The 25,986-nt window shown below is 46.5% G+C and overlaps 1 protein-coding gene across 1 annotated transcript in view; it reads left to right on the forward strand.

The window, feature by feature from the left end:
* Rgs6 (regulator of G protein signaling 6) overlaps positions 1 to 25,986 on the forward strand; it is a 524,737-nt gene that overhangs the window by 460,922 nt on the left and 37,829 nt on the right. The window contains exons 14-15 of the mRNA XM_051148667.1: positions 9,859 to 9,984; positions 18,734 to 18,920. Of these exons, the coding sequence (XP_051004624.1) occupies positions 9,859 to 9,984; positions 18,734 to 18,920 (313 nt within the window). The remainder of the gene's footprint in view (positions 1 to 9,858; positions 9,985 to 18,733; positions 18,921 to 25,986) is intronic.

Consider the following 25,986-nt stretch of genomic DNA (forward strand, 5'->3'; position numbering starts at 1 on the left):
GCTAATTCACTGTGATGAAAAGAATTTTCTCACTTGTCCCTAACTAGATAAAGTAGCATTCGATCATTTGGGGGAATGGCAGCCTCCTTGTCACTTGATTTATCTCAAACTATTCAGCATTCTATCCTCCACATAGACCCACCTGACCTAGAGTAGGTGATCCAGTTCTGTTTGTATTGTCCAAGCTTCTACCCTAAGCTAATGTCTAACCTAAGAAAAGATAGCACAACGGAATCTTACCTACCCAACCAAACAGAGCGCTATAGACTCAGGTGAAAATGAAGTCCTACTTTTTCTCGCGGTAGAACATCCATACCCACTCAGCAGCTCATGGGGCTTTCAGAAAAAAATTCAGAGCGTGGGATCAGTGCTGACTTCACACTTCAGCCTAGTGACGGTCCCTGTCTGAACAGTAAAGCCCGAAGATGACTAAGAAAATAGCCAAAGTCAGTGTTTTCTCAGTTTCACCTTAATTCAGCCCATATGTGTTGGCACCTACTTTACACTGTGTTCTGAGTTTAACAATCCGCTGGATAAAAGTCTAACAAAAGCTGCTGTCTTACCACCTGGCACCAGAATCCCTCCTTGCTTGGCAAAGGCCGTTCAGCCGCCTGGGCCCAGAGCAGGTCTTGTGGGCAAGGCTGTGGCAGACTCAGCCAACAAAAGAGAGGGTTATGCTGTGCCCAGGGAGGAGGTGACATGAGAGTACTGTCTGAGAGAGGAAGACAAAGGACAGGGGTGGGGAAAATGAGGGGAGGGAGAAGCGCTAGGGCAAGACTGGAAACCAGGGAAATTCTAGTAGCCAGTGACGAAGGTCCTTTCAAAAGCAGGAATACTGAATACGTCAGCTACCAGCAGAGGCAACAGGTGCCTCTTCTCAGAGCCTCGGGCGTCTCCTATCTTCCCAGACCTTATGTGAACTTGGCTTGTGATATATGGCAGAAGAGAAGCCATGTGTGAGCAAATAGGATGATATGGGAGTGTCCTGCTCATCTGTGCTGGGCTACAGAGAAATCCAAGCTGACTTATTTTGAGCTCCAGGCCCGAGGACATCAGAGGAGAAGCCAGGACCCCGCAAAAATGAAGAGCACATTGTGTCTGCTGCAGGGTAGATGGGGGTAGTCCAGTGAGGGACAAGAACTAAACAATGTGCAAAACAGCATAAGAAGTAATACAATGTGGAATTGGTCTTAGATCCCTTCTCAGCCTCAGATAAGACATTAGAGTCAAAAGTCTAAGACTAAGAAAGTGTATAACCAGAACAGGAGGGGCGGGGTGATAGCAGGCTACTGTTTTAAAACATGGCCAACCTCCAGCTGACGCAAGTTCTGAGAAATCAGCTTTGGTTGAAGAAAGTAACAGCCAGGGATTAGTCCTGAGGAGCAGTCAGCCTCCCAGACCATGGCTGGAAAGAGCTAGCTCATCTAGGCATTACCAGAAGAGTGTCTTAGGGAGGCCTAAGGCAGATAGTTCTGGTGGCAACATTAATCGGAGATCGGGACCTCATGAAACTGGCATGACTGCAGAATGGTGGCCAGCCATTTCTTCCCTACATGGGGCAGGTTTGCGGCTTCCTGTCTTCTGAGTATCAAGCACGTGAGCAGTGGTTAAGAAGAACCTGGCTTTTTCTACTTATCTATGCCTAGCAAAAGCAGACCCGCTGAGGCAGGGCCTATTCTTGAGTTGCCTATACACATCTATTTGGGCAGAATAATTAAGCTCCTTTTAAAAATTAGATTTACCTTATTTTATTTTATGCATGTGAGTGTTTTGCCTGTGTGGATGGATATATGTGTACCACATGCCTGCTTGGTGCCTGTGGAGACCAGAAGAGGACATTGGATACCCTGGAACTGAAATTACAGATGGTTGTGAGCCACCAGATGGGTGCTGGGAACTAAACCATGGTCCCCTATAACAACAACAAGTGCTCTTGACCACTGAGCCATCTCCTCAGGCTCCTCAAGTTCCTTTCTTTAAGCAGTCAGCTCCTAGTCATGGCCACTGGTAGCTCCTTCCTTGTGCATGTGCTGATCCTTCTGTCAAAACAAGGCTTCTTTTTTCTCCCATACATACTGGCCTTCGTACCTTATCTGGACAACAGACTGTGGCAGAGTGACACAGTGAGAGGCATCCATATGTAGTCCCAGTAGTTTCTAAACACTTGCTCTTAAGCCTTTGAAGTTGTCTGCCATCCTGGAGGGAATGCTGTGGAAGTCGCTCTAGTCAACAGCCAGTACCAGCTGTCACAGGAGCCATTTGGACACCCAGCCCAGGCCAGCCCTCAGATGAGCCTATAAGCTACCTTGTGAGTGCAGATCTGAGTGACCACATATTAGATGGCATAGTCAGTACCGAAAGAAAGCAATGAATGGGTGTTTAAGCTCTTGAATTTTTATGCAGACAAGACAGGCCACACCCCATTGGAGTACCCAAAAGCTCCCAATTGTTCTTGGGGTGGATAAATAAATAAATAAAGGTTTCTTCACAGTGCAGCCCCAAGATGGGGTCCTTAGATCTGCTTGCCTGAGAGGACCAGCCTTGTTTCACAATTTTTCTGATAACTTATCTTAATCCATTCATGCTGTCAAGCAAAAGTTCAAGAGACTGTGTGTGACAAGGAAACAAATGTGTCCCTCCTTGTTCTGGGAATTGACAATGGCAATATCATGGTAGCAGTGGGCTGGTATCAGCTGAGGAGGGCCTGGATCGCGGTCTGGTCAAGGTGGCATGTCTCTATTATGTCATCACTTAGGAGGCTGAGACAGAAGGATCACAGGTTTGGCTTCACTATGGAGTATCTTTCCTCTGTGTTCCCTTGTGGCAACAGTGTGAGAGCTCTGAGGTGTATCAATAAGGACATTAACCTCCTTACTCACAGCTCAGTGACCTCCAAAGGCCCCAGCCCATAATACCATCATGTTGGAGGTCAAAATGTCAATAGGCAAATTTCAGAGGGACAAAACTTTTAATCCATGCCACTTTACACCTGCTCCCCAGTTTATAAACTTGTGTGTAAAAGCATCCAATTTCCCCCGTATCACTAGCGGTCTCACCCTAACACAGCTTTAAAGTATTATCTAAATATCATCTAAATAAGATAAAGGTGAGTCAAGACACAGTCACCTCCAGCCAAAGTCCTTTCCAGCTGTGAAACCAACAAGCTGCATTGTTTACAAACAGTGATGGGAAGGAGAAGACAGATGTGTCCATTCCAATAAGAGAAGAAATGGGAAACTGGTCCCAAGTGAGCCTAAATACAACAGGGCGAAGTTTAAACTTTCATCAAAGAGTAATTCTCTCTGTCTTGATCCTGTACCTGTCAAAGCCAGGCTGAGGCAATAGGGGTCCCACCTCCAAAGCTCTTTGAAGATGAGTTGTGTGCTTGTGGCTTTTCTGGGCTGATGTTTGGTTTGCCACGCCCATTTGGGAGGCAGTTTCTTACCCATGACTCCGTGGATGTCGGCAGCTTTCCTAGGCTGGACCACTAGCCTACAGCTCTGCCATTGAAGTTTGTCGCAATAGCTCCACTGGTTACAGTCCACCCTGAAGCTCTCTGCAGGGACTCCAGCCTGGAAGTAGCAGGCATGGGCATTCCCAGACTGCTTGAACTGGAAAGATGCCTGCACCTATTGAAACTGTACCCATCCCCCAGATCCCCAGGAGCGTGGCAGTCTGAGCTTATAATGGGAGTCACAGGCCTAGTGACCACTGAATCATCCTCATGTCATTTTCCTATTGTCCCGAAAAATAGCCCTGGGCTTTTGTCTGGATGGCTGAGTCCTACTGTATCTTTCTATCAGTCATTTGGCCATGACGTTCACAGTCTCTTTTTTGTTTTGTTTGCTTCTTGTTGCGACATGATTAAGCTAAGAATTTTCTCAATTTTTGTTAGATTCTAGTTCCCTTTGGCTAGCAAGTTTAGCTTTAGTTTATTCCTCTTTCTTTATGTACTCCTAAAAACAGTTAGGAAGGGGGCTGGAGAGATGGCTCAGAAGTTAAGAGCACTGGCTGCTCTTCCAAAGGTCCTGAGTTCAATTCCCACCAACTACTTGGTGGCTCATAATCATCTATAGTAAGATCTGGTGCCCTCTTCTGGCACTCAGGATCACATGGAGACAGAGCACTGTATAAATAATAAACAAACAAACAACAACAACAACAAAAAACAGGGAGAGTCAAGCTTCTTCTTCAATATGTGGCTTAGAAACTTCCTTGGCTAAAAATGTGGTATCATCACTTGCAAGTTCTATGTTCCACAAATCACTAACACACAAACAATTCAGCCAGTCTCTGCCACTTCTTTATAACAAAAACCATCCTTCCTCTAACTTCCTGTTCATCTGAGACTTGTCAGCATGGCCTTTGCCATTCATTAACATTCTGTTTAGAATATTTAAGTGCTATCTAAAAGGGTTTATATTCAGCTTTTCTATTTGGTTTCTGAACACACACACACACACACACACACACACACACACACACACACACAATCAGCTTTATGAATCCATTCTCAGCAAACCTTTTAAAATTCCTTTCTTTGCCACCATTTTCCATTTTTAGGTATATAGTAATGGCAGCCTCCCACTCTCTGTACCAGTTTTTGCCTCAGTCCATTATGGTGGCTGAAAAAAAAATCACAAAGGTTGTGGCTATAAATACCATAATCCTATAGACCAGCTTTGAGATCAGAGAAGATAAAGTCTTGGTGGTTCCTCTGTAGAGATAATTGAGCAGGTAGGGAACAGCTGGTTAAGGGAAAACAACTGTTGGTGAACAATTAAAGTAACTAATTCTTGAGGAGAGATTGAAGAATAGAAGAGAAAAGAAATATTGAGGCCCAAGCATAAATGTGGTGCAAACTGAAAGGTCTTCTAGCCCAGGAGAATTTTATTTCTCTTCTGATGTCTTCTCTGTTTCCTTGACCCAATGCCAGTACTTTATTTAAAATGAAGTTCTATTTTTTTCATTACTGATTACATCATGTTTTTTTCATCTTTTACAATCAATAGAGCATTTAAAAATCAACAGAGCAAGAAAGCAATATAACAAAGAAATATAAATGGTTTTGTATAACCTACAATAAGGCATATAGAAAAAAATCAATCAATATCCAAGCAATGGTCAGCATGATCTGATTATTATTTCTTAAAACAATACTCAGTAAAGTTTAATCATAAATTTCTCTGAGCTAAAGCCATGTGTTTTCATGATTGTCATAGCAACATAGCTTGAAACTAAATGTACCTAACACAGAACAAACTTGACTTACTTCCAGTCCCAATCCAACAGGTGTGCTATTTATTCATCTTTATTGAAGCCTATGCTAACTGCCAAGGGTCCTCTGTTGTAATCTGTACAGCATGACCTTCCAAGCCCACCTTCTATTACTCTCAAAGCATATTCTAAAGAAACTTTTGATTTATTTTATTATAAGAACAAGTTTTACTTTTCTACAGCTAACAATATCTAACCAGGTACTCTTATGTCAAAGTTCTAACTTTATTTTCAAGCAGTTTCTGCCTGGCTGCTCACAATGGTCAGAGCCAAAACCCTCTAATTGTCTCAAGCCTTTGGCTAGATGCCTTCTCTCAACATTCTCTGTAGGAAAAAGTTGTCCAGTGTAAATTTCATTAGGGCTCATAGTCAAAGAGAGAAATAGAGAGAAAGACAGTTTTAGGAAAAAAAGAAGATTTTAAAGTAGTTTTTAGGCAAAATTACACCTTGACCATTCATAATATTTAAGGGCAGTGTTGTTCAGCTGGAGATCTTTGAAATTTTGTCAAGCAAAGCCTCAACAGCTGTTCTGGATGTCTAAAGATCATCTGGGCAGTCGGAGGTCTCTGGAACTTTGTCAAGCAAAGCCTCTATGACTTGTCCTCATATCTTTGACACCATAGATTTACTTCTCACAGTCCAGAAGACTGGAAGGTCTCAGAGTGAAGCACTTGCAGATTCACCATATAATTAGAGGCTCTTACTGGTTCACTGACAACCAGTTTCTTGCTGTATCCTTATATGGTGGAAGGGTAAGAGGGCTCTCTGGGTTTCTTATAAGAACACTGATTCCAGATGTGAACCAATCACTTATAAGGGTCCAGCCCCCCAGATACATCACATGGACAATTAAAATTTCAACTTGTGAATTTTAAGGAAGGGGGCAAACATTCACTTATAACATAACTCAGGTCTTTCGAAGATAGCTTACATTTTTTTTCCCACACGCCTTAGTTTAGACATCAAATGAGGAATGTGGAGTAGAAGGCATAGTAGTGTAGGGAACAAAAAAAGGAGTGGAATTGGAGACAGACACACCTGGAGCCTAAGTCTAGACTGTCACATGCATCTCTGCAGTCTTTTGAGCATGGAGCATTGATCTACATTTTGTCTTATACTGGAGTTCAAATAGACACTAGAAGCAAAGGAAGAAAAGCTCTTTGCCCTTCCCAACACATTTATAGGCCCTGCAGGTAAGAGCATGATCCTAGGTAGCTGTGTAGGCTAGTTTATGAAACAGGCTAGAGTTATTTGGGAGGAGGCAACCTTAAGTGAGAAAAATGCCCCCACCAGATAGGTCTGTTGGAAAACATGTGTGACCAACCTGATCTACATAATCCCTCATTGAGATTATCTTTTCAGGTGATTCTAGATTGTGTCAAGTTGAAACTAAAGCTATCACACGTGGGGAAGGACATCAAGAGATTTCATTTTTATAACTTATTTTATAAATGGAAGATAACATTCAGGTTCAGACTTGCTCTTGAACCTTAAATGGATGGTGCTGGAGGTACCCAAGTGATGACGGGAAAAGGGAAAGGGAGTGTTATATTTAAGAGGCTTTCAGCAGAGTAGAATCCCAAATGGGGAATAAGAGCATATATGGAGGGTAAGTTACAGAAATGGATGGAATGGCAGGTAACTGAGAAGACTCAGGGAACTGCATTGAACAGGATCACCTTAAGATCCCTGTTCTCCCTAGAACCCCAAAACTCTGACATTATTTAAAAATAGGGTACTAGGGATGGAGAGATGGCTCAGAGATTTAGAGCACTGGCTGCTCTTCCAGAGGTCCTGAGTTCAATTCCCAGCAACCAGATGGTGGCTCACAACCATCTATAGTAAGATCTTGTGCTCTCTGCTGGCTCACATGCAGGCAGAGTATTATATAAATAATAAATAAATCTTTTTTTAAAAATAGGGTACTAGACATAATTAATTAAATTGAGATCACACTGGAGTAGCCTGGGTCCCTTGTCAATCTAACTGGTGCCTTTGAAAGAAAAGAAATGGATGCAGAGACACACATGGAGGGGAAATGCTGTGTAGAGGCCCAGGAACACAGGAAAGATACAGGTGTGATGATGCAGGAGGAGGCTCATCAGTATGTCCACAGACCAAGAACTGAAGCACCAGAAGTTGAGGGAAGGATATGGAAAGATTGTTCTCTTAAGTCCCTCAGAGCAAGCACGGTTCTGCTAACACTCTTAGATTTGAGTTCCAGCATCTGGAACTATGAGGCCAAAACCTTCTGTTGTTTGAAGCCACTCATTGTGTTAAGGCTTTGTTATTGCTATGATAGACTACCTCAGGGTATATTGCTTCTTCAGACCTCTCATTTCTGCTAAGGAAGGCCTTCTACCTTTGGGGACATCTCTAATGTCTGTGATAATCCTCTCTCTGTTTCTAACCCTACAGAGGTATTCTAACATTTCTGACCTGCACCCCATACCCCCAGATTGCCTGCCACCACCAAGGAATCTGGTGGGGTGAGCATGGGCTTACTGCCTGTCATCTGAAAGTGATGGCAGTGGTGGTAACTGTGCATCCATGAGACCGCTGTGAAAAAGACTGAGTCACTGTCCACACCAAGTCTCTGGGCACAGCCTTTTATGCGGGTACAGCTGCCACCAACCCATTTGCAGAAACTTGGTGATGTCTCTTTCTCAGGTCAAAACATCACCCTGGAAGAAGGATATTTTTGTGGCTCTCTGGGACTTAAATTTGTTGATGGTTTCAACTTCAGGGCACTGTCTCTACAAACAGTCATTATAATCCCTTGGGAAGTTACCAAATTTGATTGATTTTGTGGCTTGTTTCAGAGAGAATCCGGGACCCCTTGTCATGTCTTATTGTAAAAAGCCCAACCTGATACTTTGCAAGAGATCATTTGTGGAGGGATTTCCTATTGCTTTGCCTAATAGGTTTAACCTTCTACCATGACCCTATTGAGCTATGCCTGGAAATGCAAAGCCATATGCGAAAGCCTTCCTGATCCCCATATATACCATGTATTGATCATTGCCATAGAAACAGAAGCCATTGCTGTCAATCACACAAGTCAGTGCAGGGGTAACTGGGTTCAAAGGGCTTGTATCTAGACCACATATCCAGTACCATGGCCACTAGCTACAGATGACTATTTACGTTTAAACTTTAGTTGCTTACATCTTAAGTTTCAGTTCAGGTCATTAGCACTTTGCCAGCCCCCAATGCATGTGCAGATGGTGGCTCCAAGCCTGCAAAGCATGGATATAAAATGGCTCCACCCATCCAGGAAGTTCTCCTGCTCAGGCTTCTCGGGGATTAGCTGTTTTTAAAGAACTTCAAAGCACCACTTCTGTTCTAAGAGACATGTGAAAGTATAGCAAATCTATAACAAGGAAAGCCCCATGATCTTATGTACTGACTTAGGGATCATAAAGAGCTTGTCTGTCTCTAAAAGGACAAAAAAACTCTGTCTACATGGGGTGTTGCTGGGACGAAGTCTCTGGGGACCCTTGTGAAACTGGAGCTTCTGGTTCAGCAACTTTGGATATGGCCTGTGGTCCTGCTAGGTCTGCAGACCATACCTTGAGTCCAGATTGGGGAGGGGGGGTAGGGAGGAAGGGGAGGTTCCCACATGGGATTTGTGAAGTGGGAGCTATTGTTTCAAGGAGGGCCAGCCAGTGGGTTTGTGTGGGAAAAGGGATGCTGAAGGAGTTCAGGACCAGAAGACTATAACCAACCGCGCCCCCCCCCCCTTCTTCTGTGTGGATGTGAGATTGCAGAGCAAAGATGAGCTTGAAGATCAAGGCTGTGCTCTGGGGCCACATAGCCGATTGGGTTCTTGACTCCATCACTACCTGATCACTGGACCTCAGTTTCCCTATCTGGAAAACCGGAAACAACGCTAGCATACTTCCCAGAGCAGCTGTAGAGACTCAGGCATTATCAGGCAGATGTACAGTGATTAGAGCAAAGTCTAGGACACCACAAACACTGTGCAGTGGCTAAAGCGATGAGCGAAGGCAGCACGCTGCTCCTGAGCAAGTGAATCTGGCTTGTTCTGGTTGAATCCGTGCCTTTATAACAGGACATCACTCAAGTCTAATCAGGGGCTGAGCTCCCCTTGGTACGTTGGAGAAGCAAAAGATGGGGAGCCAAGTTCTTAGACGTAGGGTTGGATCCATGAGATGTACTGTGTAATAGGAAAAGCGCAAAACGAATGGCTCCAAAGTTGGATCTGTAATGGATGGGAGTGGTCCAGGGGGGCCCGATCAGGGGTGGCGATAGGTTCCCTGGACATAGCAGTCACTTGCTGGGCACTTTGGTGACCCTCACCAAATACAGCCTTCCCAGCTGACCCTTTTCAGAAACTGTTCACCACCTGTTACCGCTGGCATGTGAAAGTATCAGTATACATGCGGAATTTGTGTGGGTCTTGTGGAATCTGTCGCTTACACCTGAGATGGTTTCCCGTGGCGAGTGGTGGCAAAAACAGATCTGAGTTTTCAGGGAGAATAAGACAGAGGCTTTTAAATATATATATATATATATATATATTGATCGTTTTTCCAACTTTCTCCTCCAACCCCAAAGCAAAGAGCCCAGCCAGCAGCGAGTAAAACGATGGGGCTTCTCTTTTGATGAAATACTGAAGGACCAGGTGGGGCGGGACCAGTTCCTTCGATTCCTGGAGTCAGAGTTCAGCTCAGAAAACCTCAGGTAAGTCAAGTGTTTGAATTGATATTCTCTCTGTGTCTCTTTCTGTCTCTGTCTCTCTGTCTCTGTCTGTCTGTCTGTCTCTCTCTCTCTCTCTCTCTCTCTCTCTCTCTCTGTGTGTGTGTGTGTGTGTGTGTGTGTGTGTTTATAATTTTGCATAATCAGTCTTTCCATCACTGTTTCTCAATAAAACATCACTGGGGTCAAATTCAAGCACCAGCTTTTCTGGCTACAGAAGGGATGGAGGGTTGTGATGGAATTAAATAGTTAAATGGCTTTGGTAACACCATTCATGGAGTAAAACTGTACAAGTGTGGAGTGTCAGGGTAAGGAGGCAGCACAGGGTACTCTTTCTTCAAAGTGTGCCAGCCCTAGAGACTCAGGGCCCATGCAAGCTTAAACAGAAAAAGGGACGTCAGGGGGCTCAATTCAGAACTTTAGCAAGCCAAGTCAGGGTTGTATAAGTAGCAATGTGACTATACAAGTTAATTTAAAAAAAAAAAAAAAAAAGCACATGCTTTCTTCTAGAATTCTGTCACTTCCATGTGACTCCTGGGCCAGCTGACAACACTAACAATGCCTGATTGTGTAGGCTCATAACCAATACCTTATGGGGAAAATGTACAAATAATTACTACTTCACAGGAGAAGAAAGAAAACATCTGAAAAATGAGATCTGTTGTGGAATAAAGAAAAGGATGAGTAAAAAGCAAAGAAGTTTTGGTCACAGAAAGTGAGGACCTGTGGGCTTATTCAGTCTTTTGTTGTGTCAGATAAGGAGCCAGGTGCCTCATGGGAATGTGGCTGGGTATGTCCCTAGGTGAGTCTCCTCAGTGGTTGTCTTGGGAACTGACAGGAGACTGCTGACTGGCTTACAGGATGTGGTCTGGGTAGTCCAACAATGGCTCTCACACACTGGAGAGGCTGAGAATGCAGCAGTTACTCAGGCCCTGTGACTGGATGGCTCGGCTGTCCCACATTGGCGCTGAAGGCCTGTGGGATTCCCAGAGAGCTGCTGGTGTTCCATCTACACCAGAATCCTAATGTCATTGCTTTTAATCTGGGTGAAGAAATGTCATCACAGCAGATTACAGGGGCCTGTCAATGAGTGAGGGCAAGCATAAAAACCACAAAGTGTTCTTCATCCCCTTATCTGAACTGCCACCAGGCAGTGCCACCCACATTCAGGGTGGATCTTCCCTCACTTCAAATATCATGAACAAGAGCATCCCTCACAGGAATGTCTGGTGGCTTTTGTCTTGATTCCTTGTGCAATCCAGTTGACAACCAGCATCAGTCATCATGGTGGTCTTAGCCAACTGGTACCCTCTCCACAGAGGCCCGCCACCATCACCACAAACCCTGGCCCCTATTTGCACCAGATTTTCTTTTACACACTAAGCTAATTTCTGTGTCCAAATGCTACCTTCCAAAAATAGACTTTTATTAATTTTTGAGTTTGTAAATTAAAAAAAAAATTAGAGCGTACACCTTTAAACCCAGCACTTAGGGAGACAGAGGCAGTCTCTGTGAGTTCAAGGCCAGCCTGGTCTATAAAGCAAGTCGAGGACAGCCAGCACTACACAGAGAAGCCCTGTCTCAAACAGACAAACAAACCAACAAAATTAGAGCACGCAATGGTGGAAATGGGCTGTGTTCTCTTATGTTAGTGGGTGAAAGCCATGTCATCAATCAGGTGATATTTACAGCAAGCCTTTGCTACAGCAAGCCTCACCAGGGGCTGCTAAGGGATGCAAGACAGTCAAGATGTGTGATCTCTCCCCGGAAACAATCTTGTAGGTCCTTGAAGAAAATACACAAGAAACCATTAAGTTACTAATTAGATACAGATTAGGGTGGCCTCTGAAGCCATTTTGGAAGCATTTAAGGGATGGAGGAATGGGTGAAGGAGAAAACAAGCATTTCACAAGCTTGACTTTGAAGAATTCACAAGACGTCACTGGACCAAGTGAAAACGGGGAATGTATTCTAAGCCACAGCGGCACTGGATTAGCCGTGGGCTGTGTGTAAGGCAGACTTTTTTTAATCTCTGTGACCAATAGTTAAAACAACCCAAGGGAAGAAAGATTTATTTTGGCCCTGATTTCAGAGGTTTCAGTGGAAAGTGGTGAACGGGTGAAACAGAGCAGACACACTGGTGGTCAGGAAGCAGAGAGTGCCTGCACTGTGGCTTCCCCTCTGGCTGCTTTCAATGCATCTATGTCCCCCAACCTATGTGGGTAGTGCTGTCCACATCCAGGCTGTGCCCCGCCCCCTTAGTTAATCCTCTCTGGAAATGCATTTGGCAGACACTCCCTGACCCCAGATCTGTGCTTTACTGATAGCCTAGATTCTTCTTGAGCCAATCAGAGAAAAGCCACAAATCAATATCAACTGTCACACAGTGTGACTGCCAGGCCTTGCAGTCCTGGATGATGTAGGTGCCAATGGTGTGCCTTTCTGATCAGACCTATGCCTGCTATAAACCAGACCAGGTAATCTTACTTCAGGCTGTGACACAGCAGTTCTTTCCGCATTCTCTTTAGAATATCCTAGAAGCTCAAGGGTTTGCTTTGGTTCCTGACCAAGCATTTGCAACAGAAAGCCTTGACTTCAAATCCTCTCTGCCAGGATAACACCTAAAACATCACTGGGGTGGGAGTCAACTTCAAGTACCAGAATTCAAGCCAAATTCTCTGGCTATGGTTGGGATGGAGGCTTTCAATGGGAATTAAGTAATCAAGTGGGTTTGATAACACCATTCATGGAGTAAAACTGTGGACCGGTCGGGTTTCAGAGTGTGGAGGTAGCTCAGAGTGCTATTTTGATGGGATTAAATAGTTCTCAGCATCCCCAGGCCATGCAAGATCCAAGCTGTATCCCCCCAGCTGGTCTCTCTGTGTGTTCAGCCAGTCCCAGACTCCATCTCCAGCTGGGTCCCCATAGGTCCTCCCATCCCATTTGCGCTCCAGGATGGAATGATACAGGTTGTGTCCTTTGCTGGTTTCTCAGCCCTCTGCCCCCTGGCATCGTGCAGAGAGTAAGAAGGATGACCACAGGCTCCTCCTCATTGTGAAGGCCCCAGGCGTAGCTACTTGCTTAGCCGCTCCCTGCCCAGCCTGCGGCCTTTGCTGCCAAAAGTCGCAGTGTAGCCAGGGCCCCTTTCCCAGTCAGACTAGTTTCAGGAAATATGCGTGACACCGAAGTCCCAAGTGCACTGAGGAGTGTGGCCCTGGCAGGTGTTCCCTCCCTTCCACTATTTCCATTGGTGCCTCTGCCAGCAGCTTGCCTGGTGCCAGGAGGGCTACATTTAATCTTGGGTGAAAGAATGTGCGTGCACATGTGTGAATGCGCCAGCCCTCCCTCCCCCTCCCAGCCTGCATGCATAAATCCAGACTTAAAGAAGGTCCCCATTCCCCACCCACCCACCCCCATCCATGACAGGAAGGTGGATAAAGAAACCAGAACAGCAGAGCGAGACTGCATTGCTCAGGAGCTTCATGTAATCCTCTCTAGGGGACCCTAGATTCCATGTTGATGGCATTCATCCTAATTGGATACAGAGAGGAAAATTCAGCTTTGAGTCACACAACAGGAAGCCCCTTCGGTCCCTTGTCACAAAATAGCTGCTCTCCTTCCCCCTCTGTTCACTCTTCAGCGGCAGACCTTGGTTAAGCCCTTCTGTGACCCAGGTGTCAAGGGCTCAGGGTTAATCTGGCTCCGCCCCTTGTTCTCGGTGGTCATGCATGGCCAGGCAGGTGCACCTCCATCAGAGTCCTTGTGCCCCTGGGAGCTGGGGAAAGCGCACAGCTTGAGGCTCCCGTCCATCTGCTGCACCGGTCCTGCTGGCTTGTCCCTTCTCCCTGTGGCTCGTTCTGAGCCCAGGATACGGGGATCAAAGCAGAAGAAGAAACGGGAAAGAGTGGGTCTCTTGCGGGTGCTCCCCTTGCGGCGGGCTCTCCTACTTCTGTCTTCTGGTGCTCCTCGAATCTCTCTAGGGGGAGGATATTTCAGTCAGTCTTACTGGGCTCAGCACGTGGAGTGCCAGCGAAGCAGCCAATCGGTGGAGTTAACTCCAGAGCTTCAGAGTGAGGGAGAGAGGGACTCAAAGTGCTGCCTAGACACTTCATGGAAAGTGCTGTGTGGTGACACAGTATCATGGGAAGGTCCCTCTGATCAGTGTGAGCATGTTATGTGTACATGGTCATATAGACATGTGTGCTAATGTGAATATGTACATGATGTGCATACACAAATGTGCAGAAACCGGAAGTAGATGTGAGATGTCTTTCTTGACCACTCTCCACTTTATTTTTTGAGACATGATCTCTCGCTGAACCTGTAGCTTGCTGATCTGGTAGACTGGCTGGCCTACAAGCCCCAGGGATCCTCATGTCCCTGTGCCCTCAGCATTAGAATTACATGTGTGGGCATACTTTCACACCTGGCCTTTCATGGGTGCTGGGGATCTGAACTCGTGCCCTTATGCTTGCAGAGCAGGCCTTTTCCTCGGGCCCCTCCTCTGACCATTTTCTTCTGGATGAGACTGTAAATTGACTGCAGGTTGTCGTCTCCAGGGACAGAAGAGGGGGAAGGTCCAGCAGCACACTTTGCTGTCACTGTTTATGTCAGAGGCCGCTCAGCTCTTGTTCTAACTGCCCAGGTCATGTCCAAGGCTGAGCTGCCTGAGGAGTGTCTGTGGCCATTAGTGGTCCAACAGGTTGGGAACCTCACAGTCCTGAGGCAGACACTACAGAGCTGACTGTATCCTTTCCCCTATTTTGTGAAATGTCCCCAAATGGTGACAGTGCCATTTGCCCCTGCTCCCACTGCATCTTCCGTATGCAAACCTTTGTCCTCCCTGGCTTGGCACCCTCTGCCATACAGCAGGGCACGAGTTAAAAATCAAAACCCGCAACAAAGAGCGCGCACACACACATACCCCTGCATTTTTTATGAGCTGTAACATCTCCTGAGAGAGCGGAGCCGTTCTTCTAACCTACAGATTGATGACCCTACTTCCATACGGTGTCAGCTGAAGGGAGTAGCAATTAAAAACAAGAGCAGGGGGCTGCCAGGTTTTGCCTCAAGAGTTCCATCTCCAGTCCTAGATCTAGCAGTTGCCTCAAGCCCTGGGAAGACCCCAGAAGTTTCATTAGGCCCAGTGGGGTCCCATAGTAACCAAACACATGACAAATCAGAACCAAGTGACTCCTGTAAGGCTGCGGCCATCTGCAGCAGTTTGGCTCCTGTCCAGCGCAGCTTGGGCTGTGCTGACGCTAGCTGCTCCTGTGGGCACCTGAGAATCGCAGCACAAGCAGAGACCAAAAAAAAAAAAAAAAAAAAAAAACCTCCAGATTTTCTGTCCATTGGTCTGAGTCACCCGATGACCAGCAGAGGGCACAGAAACACTTCCTTCTGCCAAGGAGTTCACTTTTTCTCTGGGAACAAGCCCAGAGATTGTGTTTTCTAGCCTCTGACGGGTCTTGTTTGTGAAAAGTGAGGTAAGCTGCTAAGTGTGGAGCTGCGTGGACCTCCTGATGGGATGGAAGATGACTGATGGCTCGCAGCTTCTCCCTCGCTAGCCAGTCTGGAGGAGATAATCCCATTGCTTCTCAGCATCTAGGGAGAAAAGGGGCAAGTAAGGGAGCCCTGGACCGTTCTCCAGTTCCACGGCCCCCGTAACCCCCCCCCCCCCATGCTTCACCCTAGCGCTTTTACAACAAGCTCCCTCCCCTAGGACCAGTTTCCCCTCCTGCATTCAGTTGTAAGGTATTATTAGCACAGACTAAATGCCGGAACAGGGTCGCCTCTCGCGATTCTGACAGTTGGCAGTGGCTAGGGCAGAGGCAGGCCCGGGGGTCTCTGCACACCATGGACCTCTTGTGCCTAGAGCCCCTGAGCCAATCCTTAAGGCTCTCTGTTTCCAGCCCAGGGCTTAGTGCAGGATGGTTGCATTTGATGCAGCTGCTGGCATTTGATGCCTAACTTCTTCCTCAGAGGAGCAGCACCTGCAGGCTTTTGATAAGAGCAGCCATCTCTCTAGCCTCAGTAGGCCACCCATCCACAGAGGATGCCCAGAGAAAAGCTTTTTGTGGCTCTTTGGTGGTGTGGGGGCAGCGGCACTGGGGGGTGGAGGTGGGGGTAGGGGTGGGGGGTGGGGGATGCTGAGCTCCCAGTTCATCTCAGGCTGGTGGGGCAGGAAGGTGGCAAGCAAAAACCACAGCCTGTTCTGAATTTCAAATGACCACAAAGGTCCCTCCAAGCCAAGATGGTAAAGACATATGAGATGTCAGGCTGCTGTGGTGACAGCATTTTTGCTGTCACCTAGGAGGGACAAGGTAGGTCATCTCCAAGGCAGACAGAAGGCTGGGCTGAGTCCTATATACACAGGAAGAGAAAGCTGTTGAAGGAATGTCGCTCTTACACATTATGTGCCCTCCCCCTGCCCCCCCCCAGCCCCTTCTCCCTTCTCTTCTCCCCACCTCGTTTCCCCTTCTCCCTCTCCGGTGACATGCCTGCTGTTTTCCCTTGTGCTTTTAGAAAAATTAAAATTCTCAACTTTGATTGATGGAGGAAATCTTTTGGTGTTTTCAATGTTAAAAAAACATATTCAGTTCGATTCTGAAATTTGCTTTGACATCCACTCCGCTTCTTCTGTACACTCAGACGAGGGATGTGTAGCACAGTGCCTCTCATGCCATCCTGCAGAAGAGATGCCGAAGCTCCCAGCACCACAGGGACCTTCAGGGATCAGAAGCTTCAGAGGCCCTTAGGGCCCTCCCACAAGTCTTCGTGGTTCCACCATAGGGCAGACTAAGATAGCAAGGGACACATGGTAAAAAGTGACTCCCAGGTGACATGGATGGAAGTGGCAAAAAAAAAAAAAAAAAAAAAAAAAAAATCACCCATGTACCATCTGTTTGTGTGAGAAGTCACAGAAATCCCATGGGCACAGGAAGAATGCTGACCCAGAAGGCTGGCCACAGCCAGAGCCTTGGCACCTGCTTCTCCATCGGCCCCGTAGGTACCATAAAGCTCTGTGGACTCCTCTCCCTGGAGGCCACAAGGGCATGTGCCCCAAGGAGAGCAGGTGTCAAAAGATGGGAGATGGAACAAAGAATCGCTAAGATGTCTGGCAGCTTCTTCCCGGACCACCACTGGAGAAAGGATTGAAACCCGCAGGCTGGCGGAAGTTGACTGACCTGCCACTTGCTTGTTCTTTGCCTCTCACTCAGGGGCCTGGAAGCATTCTAGAGTTAAGTCCTGCTGGGGAATTCATTCAGAGTTCTGCTGAGTTAACCTTCACCCACTTTGTGCCTACTTTCCAGACCATCAAAGACTAGCCGGAAAGTTACAACCCCAGACAGCAGCACAGCCAGGCTGAGAACAGAACTGAACTCCTTGTTCTCCTGATAGAGGGATGTTCTTCTCTTTCTTGCCCTCTTCAGGTTTGGAGGGAGGGGTTTCTTTTTAAAAAGAGCATTAGGTACCTAAAGGACAACCTAGGTTAAGTTGGAAACATCCTGGAATGGGGATGCAGTACTGAGGTCTGCCACTAGGTGACGCCTTTGAGCCACACATTTCCCTGATTAGCAGAAACACATGCTAACCCTTTAAGCAAATAATAGTAATAATAAACAAGTACATCTTACTTTGGGTGAGATTCGATGGCAGATCGAATGTGCTTTCCACCTTGTGGCTCATCTGCTCCCGTGCAGGTGCTGAGGGATTATGGGGAGGCAACTGGAAGTCAGGGGAGATATTTTTCTCTCACATTCCCTAAAGAATCTCATGGTCAAGATGTCCCTTCTCCACCTTTGCTTCAGGCAAATCTTCTCTAAACTGTTTGTTGAATACCTTCTAGGTGCCAGCCAGCACCATGTTGAATACTGGCATGAGTGGCCCTATTTGTTCCTCTAACATGGATGACTGACTGGTGCATCACAGACCAAATACCTTCTGTAATTTCAAGGGGCTACCTGCTTTTGTGACGTGTTCCTTTTTAAATTTTATTTTATTAATTTTATTCATATGTATGTGTGCACGCCTGCTTGTCTGCACACACACCACATGCATACAGTACCCATGGAGGCCAGAAGAGGGAATTGGATCCCATAGAACTGGAGTTACAGCCGATTACGAACTGCCCTGTGTGGATGCTGGGAACCAAACCCGGCCTCTCTGTGAGAGCAGCAAGCGCTTTGACTGCTGAGCCGCCTGCCTCCCTAACCTCCTTTTCCTTGTTTTGGTGCCTCTAACTGAGCCCAGCCAGGTTTGACAAAGGGACTCACATTTTGTAGAGACCTGCCTGAAGAGTAGCTGGATTTTCAGGCAAGCGGAGCCCTCACGTCCCAGGAACACTTAGTGGCCTCTGGAGGCAGTTGCCAGGTGCTATAGCTTTAGGGTTGCTGCAGATGTGCAGCGGGCTGGCAGGGGAGTTGTTGTTCAAGGCAGCCCCTGCACACCAAACAGGAATTCTCCGGCCTGAATGGCTACTGTGCTAGGGCTGAAAAATCTCTAAGCAAGAGGACAAGAACATAACATTGGTCTCTGAAGCTCCCATCTTCTCACTTGCACTCTTTTTTTTTTTTTTTTCTGTCCTCAACAGTACACCCTATACTTTTAGCAGTCCCTGTGGAACCCACCTGTGGCGTCGAGGCGGGCACAGGGTGCCCAGCATCAGTTCTGGGACCGTCTCTAAGCAGAGTCTTGGTGGAACTAACTGACCGTGTTTCTGCTCTCGCTCCAGATTCTGGCTGGCTGTCCAAGATCTCAAGAAGCAACCGCTACAGGACGTGGCCAAGAGGGTGGGGGAAATCTGGCAAGAGTTTCTAGCCCCCGGAGCCCAGAGTGCGATCAACCTGGATTCTCACAGCTACGAGATAACCAGTCAGAATGTCAAAGATGGGGGGAGATACACGTTTGAAGATGCCCAGGTTTGCTCACTGACCCAAATCATTGCATCACACGGCGGTCCTTAACCACCTCCCAACTTGACTCTTTAATGCAAGCCAGAGGTCTTATGGCTAGTTTAGAATAGCAACTTTTACTGTTTATCAGTCAGCCAGTAGAGGTTGTTCCAGGTGAGCTCACGGTGAGATCTAAACTCTAAAATCCTTTTCTTAGGCTGCATTGCTGCACAGACACAGAAAGCTGTAGTTCTTCAGCTTAGGACGCTGGCTGGGACTGCACCTTGGTAAACCCATCATAAGCTGGAACAGCCTATTAAAACGCCCTTACTCCACACATCAATGCTTACTCGCAGAACACTGTAAGGGTCCAGCCCTTTCCCTCAGGAGCGCAGCCCAACTGACTGGGAGTGTCAGCTTGCTCACTACCCAGTCTCTAGAAAGAGCGGCATACTAAGCAGCACCAGTCAGGGAAAGATGAAGATCAGAAGTGCGGCACCTACTGAGTGCCTGTTGCTTACGCACCATTGTACAGTCAGCGTATTGTTAAGTCAAACACTATGTGTTGTGAAACCATTTGTATTTGCCTTATCTTTACCAGGAAAAGAAATGGGTTACGGTATTTTACAACATCTAACCTCTTCTACAAGGTCAGGAGGAGACTGAAAACAATAGGACATCTGTAAAGTGGGAATTGTGAGCTGGTCGGGTCAGGAGTCAAGTCCACACCTGTCCACCTATGGTGCCCACAGTCTGCACTGCTTCCATGGTGACTGCCCCGGTGCAGTCCGTATTATCTGAGCAGCTCTATAATCCAGGGCCTGGATAACAGTGAGAGACACCACAAAGAGCGAGCAGATGAAAGCCCTTGTCCATAGCAAGGCCCAGGGCCAGGTGAGAGACAGACAAATAAGTAGGCCACTTCAGCCGTGTGAAAAGACCCCAAAGGATTGAGCTCTGGGGTTAAATGGGGACCACATGAAGGACTCAACCCTGCGGGGTGTCATTAGGATGCTCACAGATGCTGCAGACAGAGAGTGCGAGTGGCTTGTCCTGCCATTGACATCCTCTCTCATATAGGATAGTCCACACCACCATTAGACCAATGCAGACAACCACACGAGGCTGTGACCAGTGTCCCTTGCTGTTTGCTCAAGGTTTCAGATGGAAACTGGCTATTTGCCCACCTCTCCTCTCCTCCATTGTGGATTCCACCAAATGCCTCAGTCTCCCCCACTGCGACATCAAAGGGCCCTCATGCTCTTTGCAGCTTTGGATTAAAATCCTTAAATCACAAGGATCCCCCCTCCGCCTAGCACATTTTTGTATATGTATGTGCTCTCAAGGACGCTATTGGTGTGACTCAGTAAGGAGGGGGGTGGAGAAACACTTTGGGGACCCCCTGCACAGATGGCCTGAAACACAAATGCTGTCATGAGGTTATAAGGTTATGACATGTCAGAAAGAAATGCTCCAAGCTTGACACTAGGAAATGTTTGGACACAAATGAGGGGAAGGAGAAACAAACCAATAGAAGCCTTTACCCAACCTCACTGGTCCTTAGTCCGCGGCAGATCTCCTGTTAGCTGTGTCCCCACCCACATTTCTACCTGCTGCTGTGCAAGGAGAGTAGCCTTTTGGTTTTTAACATTGCCACAGTACCATTTAATAGTCCCGTAAATGATTTTTAAAACATCAGTTAAAATCAGATTCCAAATCAGTGCTGCGCTGTAGTGCGTTGGACCAACATGAGTGCTCTTAAATTATGCTTTATCTCGCTCTCTCCCCTCCCTGGCCCCTGCGCATATTAGGTGTCTCACCCTATGATGGTCCCAGGCCGGATCTCTCTAGTGATGGCCCTGTGGTCACCATGTTCTTCTGTCTCCCAAATTTCCTATCAATTGAGTGTTGTTTGATTTTTGACATTTAATCATATTTAGCTTTGACTTTTATAGACTTAATTGTGCTGTCCTGTCAGAAGACATGCAATGATCCCCCCCCCCCCCGTGTGTGTGTGTGTGTGTGTGTGTGTGTGTGTGTGTGTGTGTGTGTGTGTGTGTAGAAAAAGAGATATCATGAGTTCCTATTGGTACTTTCAGTTTAGATTTAGAATTAAAGGAGGAGGGATTCTCCTCAATCTCTTTTTTACCTCGTTCTTCCTTCCTTTATGCTCAGAGTCCGGGCCTCACAGCCCCCACAGGTGAAGTGTAATTACTCATCTGCTTTATGCTACATTTTCCAGAGCAGTCTGAGGGCCAGACAATGTGATCACTGCCTGGTTCTTTAAGCACTAGCCACATGGTTGTCCATTGTGTGGAAGCACCACAGTGTGCTTAAACAGCCCTTCCCTCCTAGACGCTGTGTTCTTCCTCATTCAAAGAAGAGTTGATGAGCGAACCTGAAAAATAAGCACATTATGCCTTGATAAAGTGTTGAGTACCTGGTCTTCATTAGTACCGTTCTATGTGATTTTTTTTTTCAGGTAAGTATCAAATGTAGTGTGTCCCAGGCAGGCCTGTGAGGTAGACTAGCAGGAAGATGTATCTAGGCCTTACTTTTTTGTTGTGTTTTTGTTTGGTTGGTTGGTTGGTTTTTGTTTTTTTTTTGTTTTTTTTTTTTTTTTTTTTTTTTTTTGAGACAGTGTTTCCCTGTGTAGCCTTGGCTGTCCTAGACTTGCTTTGTAGACCAGGCTGGCCTAGAACTCACAGTGATCCACCTGCCTCTGCCTCCCAAGTGCTGGGATTAAAGGCATGCACAACCGTGCCCAGCAGCCTTTCTTCTTCTCCTTCTTCTTCTTCTTCTTCTTCTTCTTCTTCTTCTTCTTCTTCTTCTTCTTTTTCTTCTTCTTCTTCTTCTTCTTCTTCTTCTTTTTTCTTCTTCTTCTCTTTCTTCTTCTTCTTCTCTTCTTCTTCTCTCTTCTTCTTCTTCTCTTCTTCTTCTTCTTCTCTCTTTTCTCTTTTCTTCTCTTCTTCTTTCTTCTTCTTCTTCTTTCTTCTTCTCTTCTTCTCTCTTCTTTCTTCTTCGTCTTCTTTCTTCTTTTCTTCTTCTTCTTCTTCTTCTCTTCTTCTTCTTCTCGTTTCTTCTTCTTTCTTCTTCTTCTTCTTCTTCTTCTTCTTTGGTTTTTTGAGACTGGGTTTCCCTGTGTAGCCTTGGCTATCCTAGACTCACGTCGTAGACCAGGCTGGCCTAGAACTCACAGCGATCCACCTGCCTCTGCCTCCTGAGTGCTGGGATTAAAGGCGTGCGCTACCACACCCGGCTTAGGCCTTACTTTTATAGACTGAAATAAAGCTGTCTTCCTAAGGCAGTTCCCACTCTTAGAGCCTCTTCTCTGTCGTTCACACGTAGGTGTGTCTCCATATATAAAAACACCACATCCCCTCACAGTCTCACTTCGGGGAGTGTCACCTAGTGTGCTGGCTGGTTTTATGTCAACTTGGCACAAGCTAGACTCATTTGGGAAGCAAGATGCCCCTCCCAGATAGACCTGATAGACTTTTTTGTTGTTGTTAAGATTTATTTATTTATTACATATACAGTGTTCTGCCTTCATATATGTCTGCACGCCAGAAGAGGGCACCAGATGGTTGTGAGCCACTGTGTGGTTGCTGGGAATTGAACTCAGGATCTCTGGAAGAACAGTCAGTGCTCTTAAACCTCTGAGTCATCTCTCCAGCCCCCTGACAAACTTTTCGTCATCGTCATCATTGTTGTTGTTGTTATTGTTGTTGTTGATGATGATGATGTGGAAGGACCCAGCCCATTGTGGGTGGCATCATCCCAGGCAGACAAGATCCTGGGGTGTATGAGGAAGTAGGCTGAGCAAGCCCTGGGAAGCAAGCCAGTACAACTCCCAAGGTGCTTACTTCCTGTCCTGCCTCCAAGTTCTTGCCTTGAGTCCCTGCCCTGGCTTCCTTCAGTGATGGAGTGTGACCTGAGAGGTATAAGATGAAATAAGCCCTTTTCTTCTCCAAGTCGCTTTGGTCACCATGTTTGTCACAGCAATGGGAACAACAGCTAAGACTCCTAAGTTCCCCGAGTCTTCCTGCCTCTTCTGCAGAGGACAGGTACAGCAGCGATGAGAGGTGACAAATGAAAAGAGGCAGATGACCACTGTGACTGGCCGGCCATGGTGGCACATGCCTTTAATCCAGCCCTCAGGAGGCAGAGGCAGGAGGATCTCTGTGAGTTAGCAGCCTGGTCTACAAAGGGAGTCCAGAACAGCCAGGGCTACATCAAGAAAACCTGTCTCAAAAATAAATTAAATAAGTAAAATAAAATAAAATTTAAAAAAGAAAGGGAAAACATTTACTATTTTATTTTCCTAGTGACATTAATGTGCTTTATTCTTTTATACTAAGCACATTTGACAAAAGTTTCTCATATTGGCATATATTAGCTCACAGAGATAACCCTTTTTTGAGTGTCCAGATGTTTCTTGACTAATCATGGGTTACACTTCAACTCACCCACCCTGTTGAAGATATTGTGAAGTCAAAAGATGCACTGAATAACTTCACCGACCCAGTGTCTGGGCTGTGTGCCATGGAGTAGTGGTGAACTTTTGGTTTCCCCCCCTTGGGACTCTGTGGCTGAGCTGTAGTTGTAGCTTGTGTCACTGCTCCCCAGCACTAGGCCCAGCATTAGGAAAGATTACCCGCTACATTGCCAGCCCGGGAGAAGATCAAAGCTCAATATATAGTTTGTATGACATACATGTAGCCTTCCTCCAACTTTGAAGTTGAGAAAATGGAAATCAGATTATTCCTCATACACATCTGCCATCACTTAGGAGCCACCTGCCTGTCCTTCCTCACCGTGTTAGGTCCCAGGCTGCAGGCTGTGACACAACATCAGATCGGGCGACTTGACGGAGCGTTAGTTCTTCTGGGACCTGAGTCCAGGAACTCTGGGGTTAAAGTGCCTGCAGATGTGTTCCCTGGTGTTTAACTTGTCCTGGTGTCTGGGCAGCCAACATCTTGCTGTGTCCCCACAAGCAAGTAGTGAAAGCTCTTTGGTCTCTTCCCATCATGGGGCTCCACCCCCATGACCTCACCTAAACATCATTGTATCACAAAGGTGCTACCGTGTGGGGAGGGCGGCCTTCGAGGGCATGAGCTTTGGAGGGACATAAACTCAGTCCATAACAGGGTCATTATGAAAATAAGGTGTCTTTTACATTAAATGAGAGAGCAGTTTAAAAAACTAAGCTTTTCAGCCGAGCGGTGGTGGCACACGCCTTTAACCCTAGCACTCAGCAGCGGGAGACAGAGACAGAGGCTAGCCTGGTCTGGTCTACAAAACAAGTCCAGGACAACCAGGGCTTGATACACAGACAAATCCTATCCTGAAAAAAAAAAAAAAGAAGCCCAAAACAGAAACAAACAAAACAAACATCCTACACTTTTCATGTAAACAATTGGAGAATATAAACTCTAGATTTGTGGGACACGTGGTCTATGTCGCAACTCTTTAGTCTTGTCAATCAAAATATAGCCATGATGTCACAATGAAAAGAAATATGCCAGATGTGTGTGTGGTGTATATGTTGACAATGAAATTCAACTTATAATTTCACACACACACACACACACACACACACACACACACACACACACACACACACACAATTGTTTTAAGTATTTTTTTTAAAAATCCCTAGACCAGGAACTAGTTTGAGCCACAGGCTATATCAATTTGAACCAAGCAACATAGCATGAAAGTCACTGAAAAGCTTCAATGAAGCAGAAAGACAGCAGGCCAGGCATGGTGACTCTGCAGCTTTTATGGTAACCTAGAAAGACTCCATCTTGGTTTGGTCACAGAGACACTGTGATTCGTCTCTGAGGACATTTCTGTGTCCGCATGGAGTACTCCCAAGCAGGGATCAAGCCTTCACTGCCGCAGCCACGGCCTTCCTTACCTTCCTAGGCAGCCCAGTCACCTGCACCAAGCAGAGTGTTACAGCTCTGAACCTTCCAGCGACAGAAAGGAGGTTTAAAACCGTAACAAGCTATGACCTGCACAAACTGTGAGTGAGTTCTTCCAACCTGCTGGCCAGAAGTCTGCAGCTCGGCCCTGGCTGGCTTGGAGTTTTAGCACTGAAGATTTGTCTGGGCCCCTGAGACCTAGAGAAACTTGAGTCCCAAAGGCCAAGCTTCAGGCCTGACCCTATGTCTACCCTAGGCTTTTCCTAGACTTATATCTCTAAGGCCTTTACATTTCTCTTCTAACTCCAGTTTACCCATCAGCTACCTGGGGATGACCACTACACCGTTAGAAACGCCCTGTTTGAGACAGGAACTCTGTCAGGCTATCGCGGTAAGTGCCTAATGCTGGCAACCAGCAGGTTGAGTGAAGAGCTGCGGCTGTGGGTTTCACATCTCTGCTTTTGTTTTTCCATTTGACCACATGCAGTAGAGTAAATTTAATTGCCTCTGCTTGCTTCCTGAGAGGGTTTCACAGGACACTCTACCAGCAAGGGCCCACCCAGCATTTGCTGATCCATTTGGCTCTTTTGACAATTTGGGCCGAGACCAAACCTTCCATAAAGGCCTGTGGGCAGTGGCTCTAGCCCTCAGCTGTTTTCTGTGTTGTTCTGATTCTATAGACGTGGGAGGGAAATGGGCCACAGGTTGTTTTTAAGGGCTGGATGTCTCTGTTCTCAGCTACGGTGCATCAGTGAACACACCTAGCACTGTTCTTCACGAGTACTGAGGACTTGGGCAAGGTCATTGGCTTCTTATACCTCAGCCTCCTCATCTGTAAAATAAAGATGAACTCTTCCCACAGCCTACTAAGAATGTTAGAAAACTCAGATGACCTAAAAGCCCTGAAAATTCTTTGAAAAGATTACAAGGGTGCCCTCACAAGTATCAGCGGCTTTAGTATTCCTCGGTGCCTTATAAATCCAAGCTAAGATCAAAAGGCAATTCTAAGGAGGTGCAGTGGCACACTCCTTTAATTCCCACACTGGGGATGTGGAAGGAGGTGATTCTTTGTGAGTTCAAGGCCAGCTTAGGCTACATGGGGACTTGCAGGCCAAGAGGGCCTCCACAGTGAAACACTGTCAGAAAACAAATAAACACATGAC

The sequence above is a fragment of the Acomys russatus genome, chromosome 1 (genome assembly GCF_903995435.1).
Source record: "Acomys russatus chromosome 1, mAcoRus1.1, whole genome shotgun sequence".
Classification (NCBI taxonomy): Eukaryota; Metazoa; Chordata; class Mammalia; order Rodentia; family Muridae; genus Acomys; species Acomys russatus.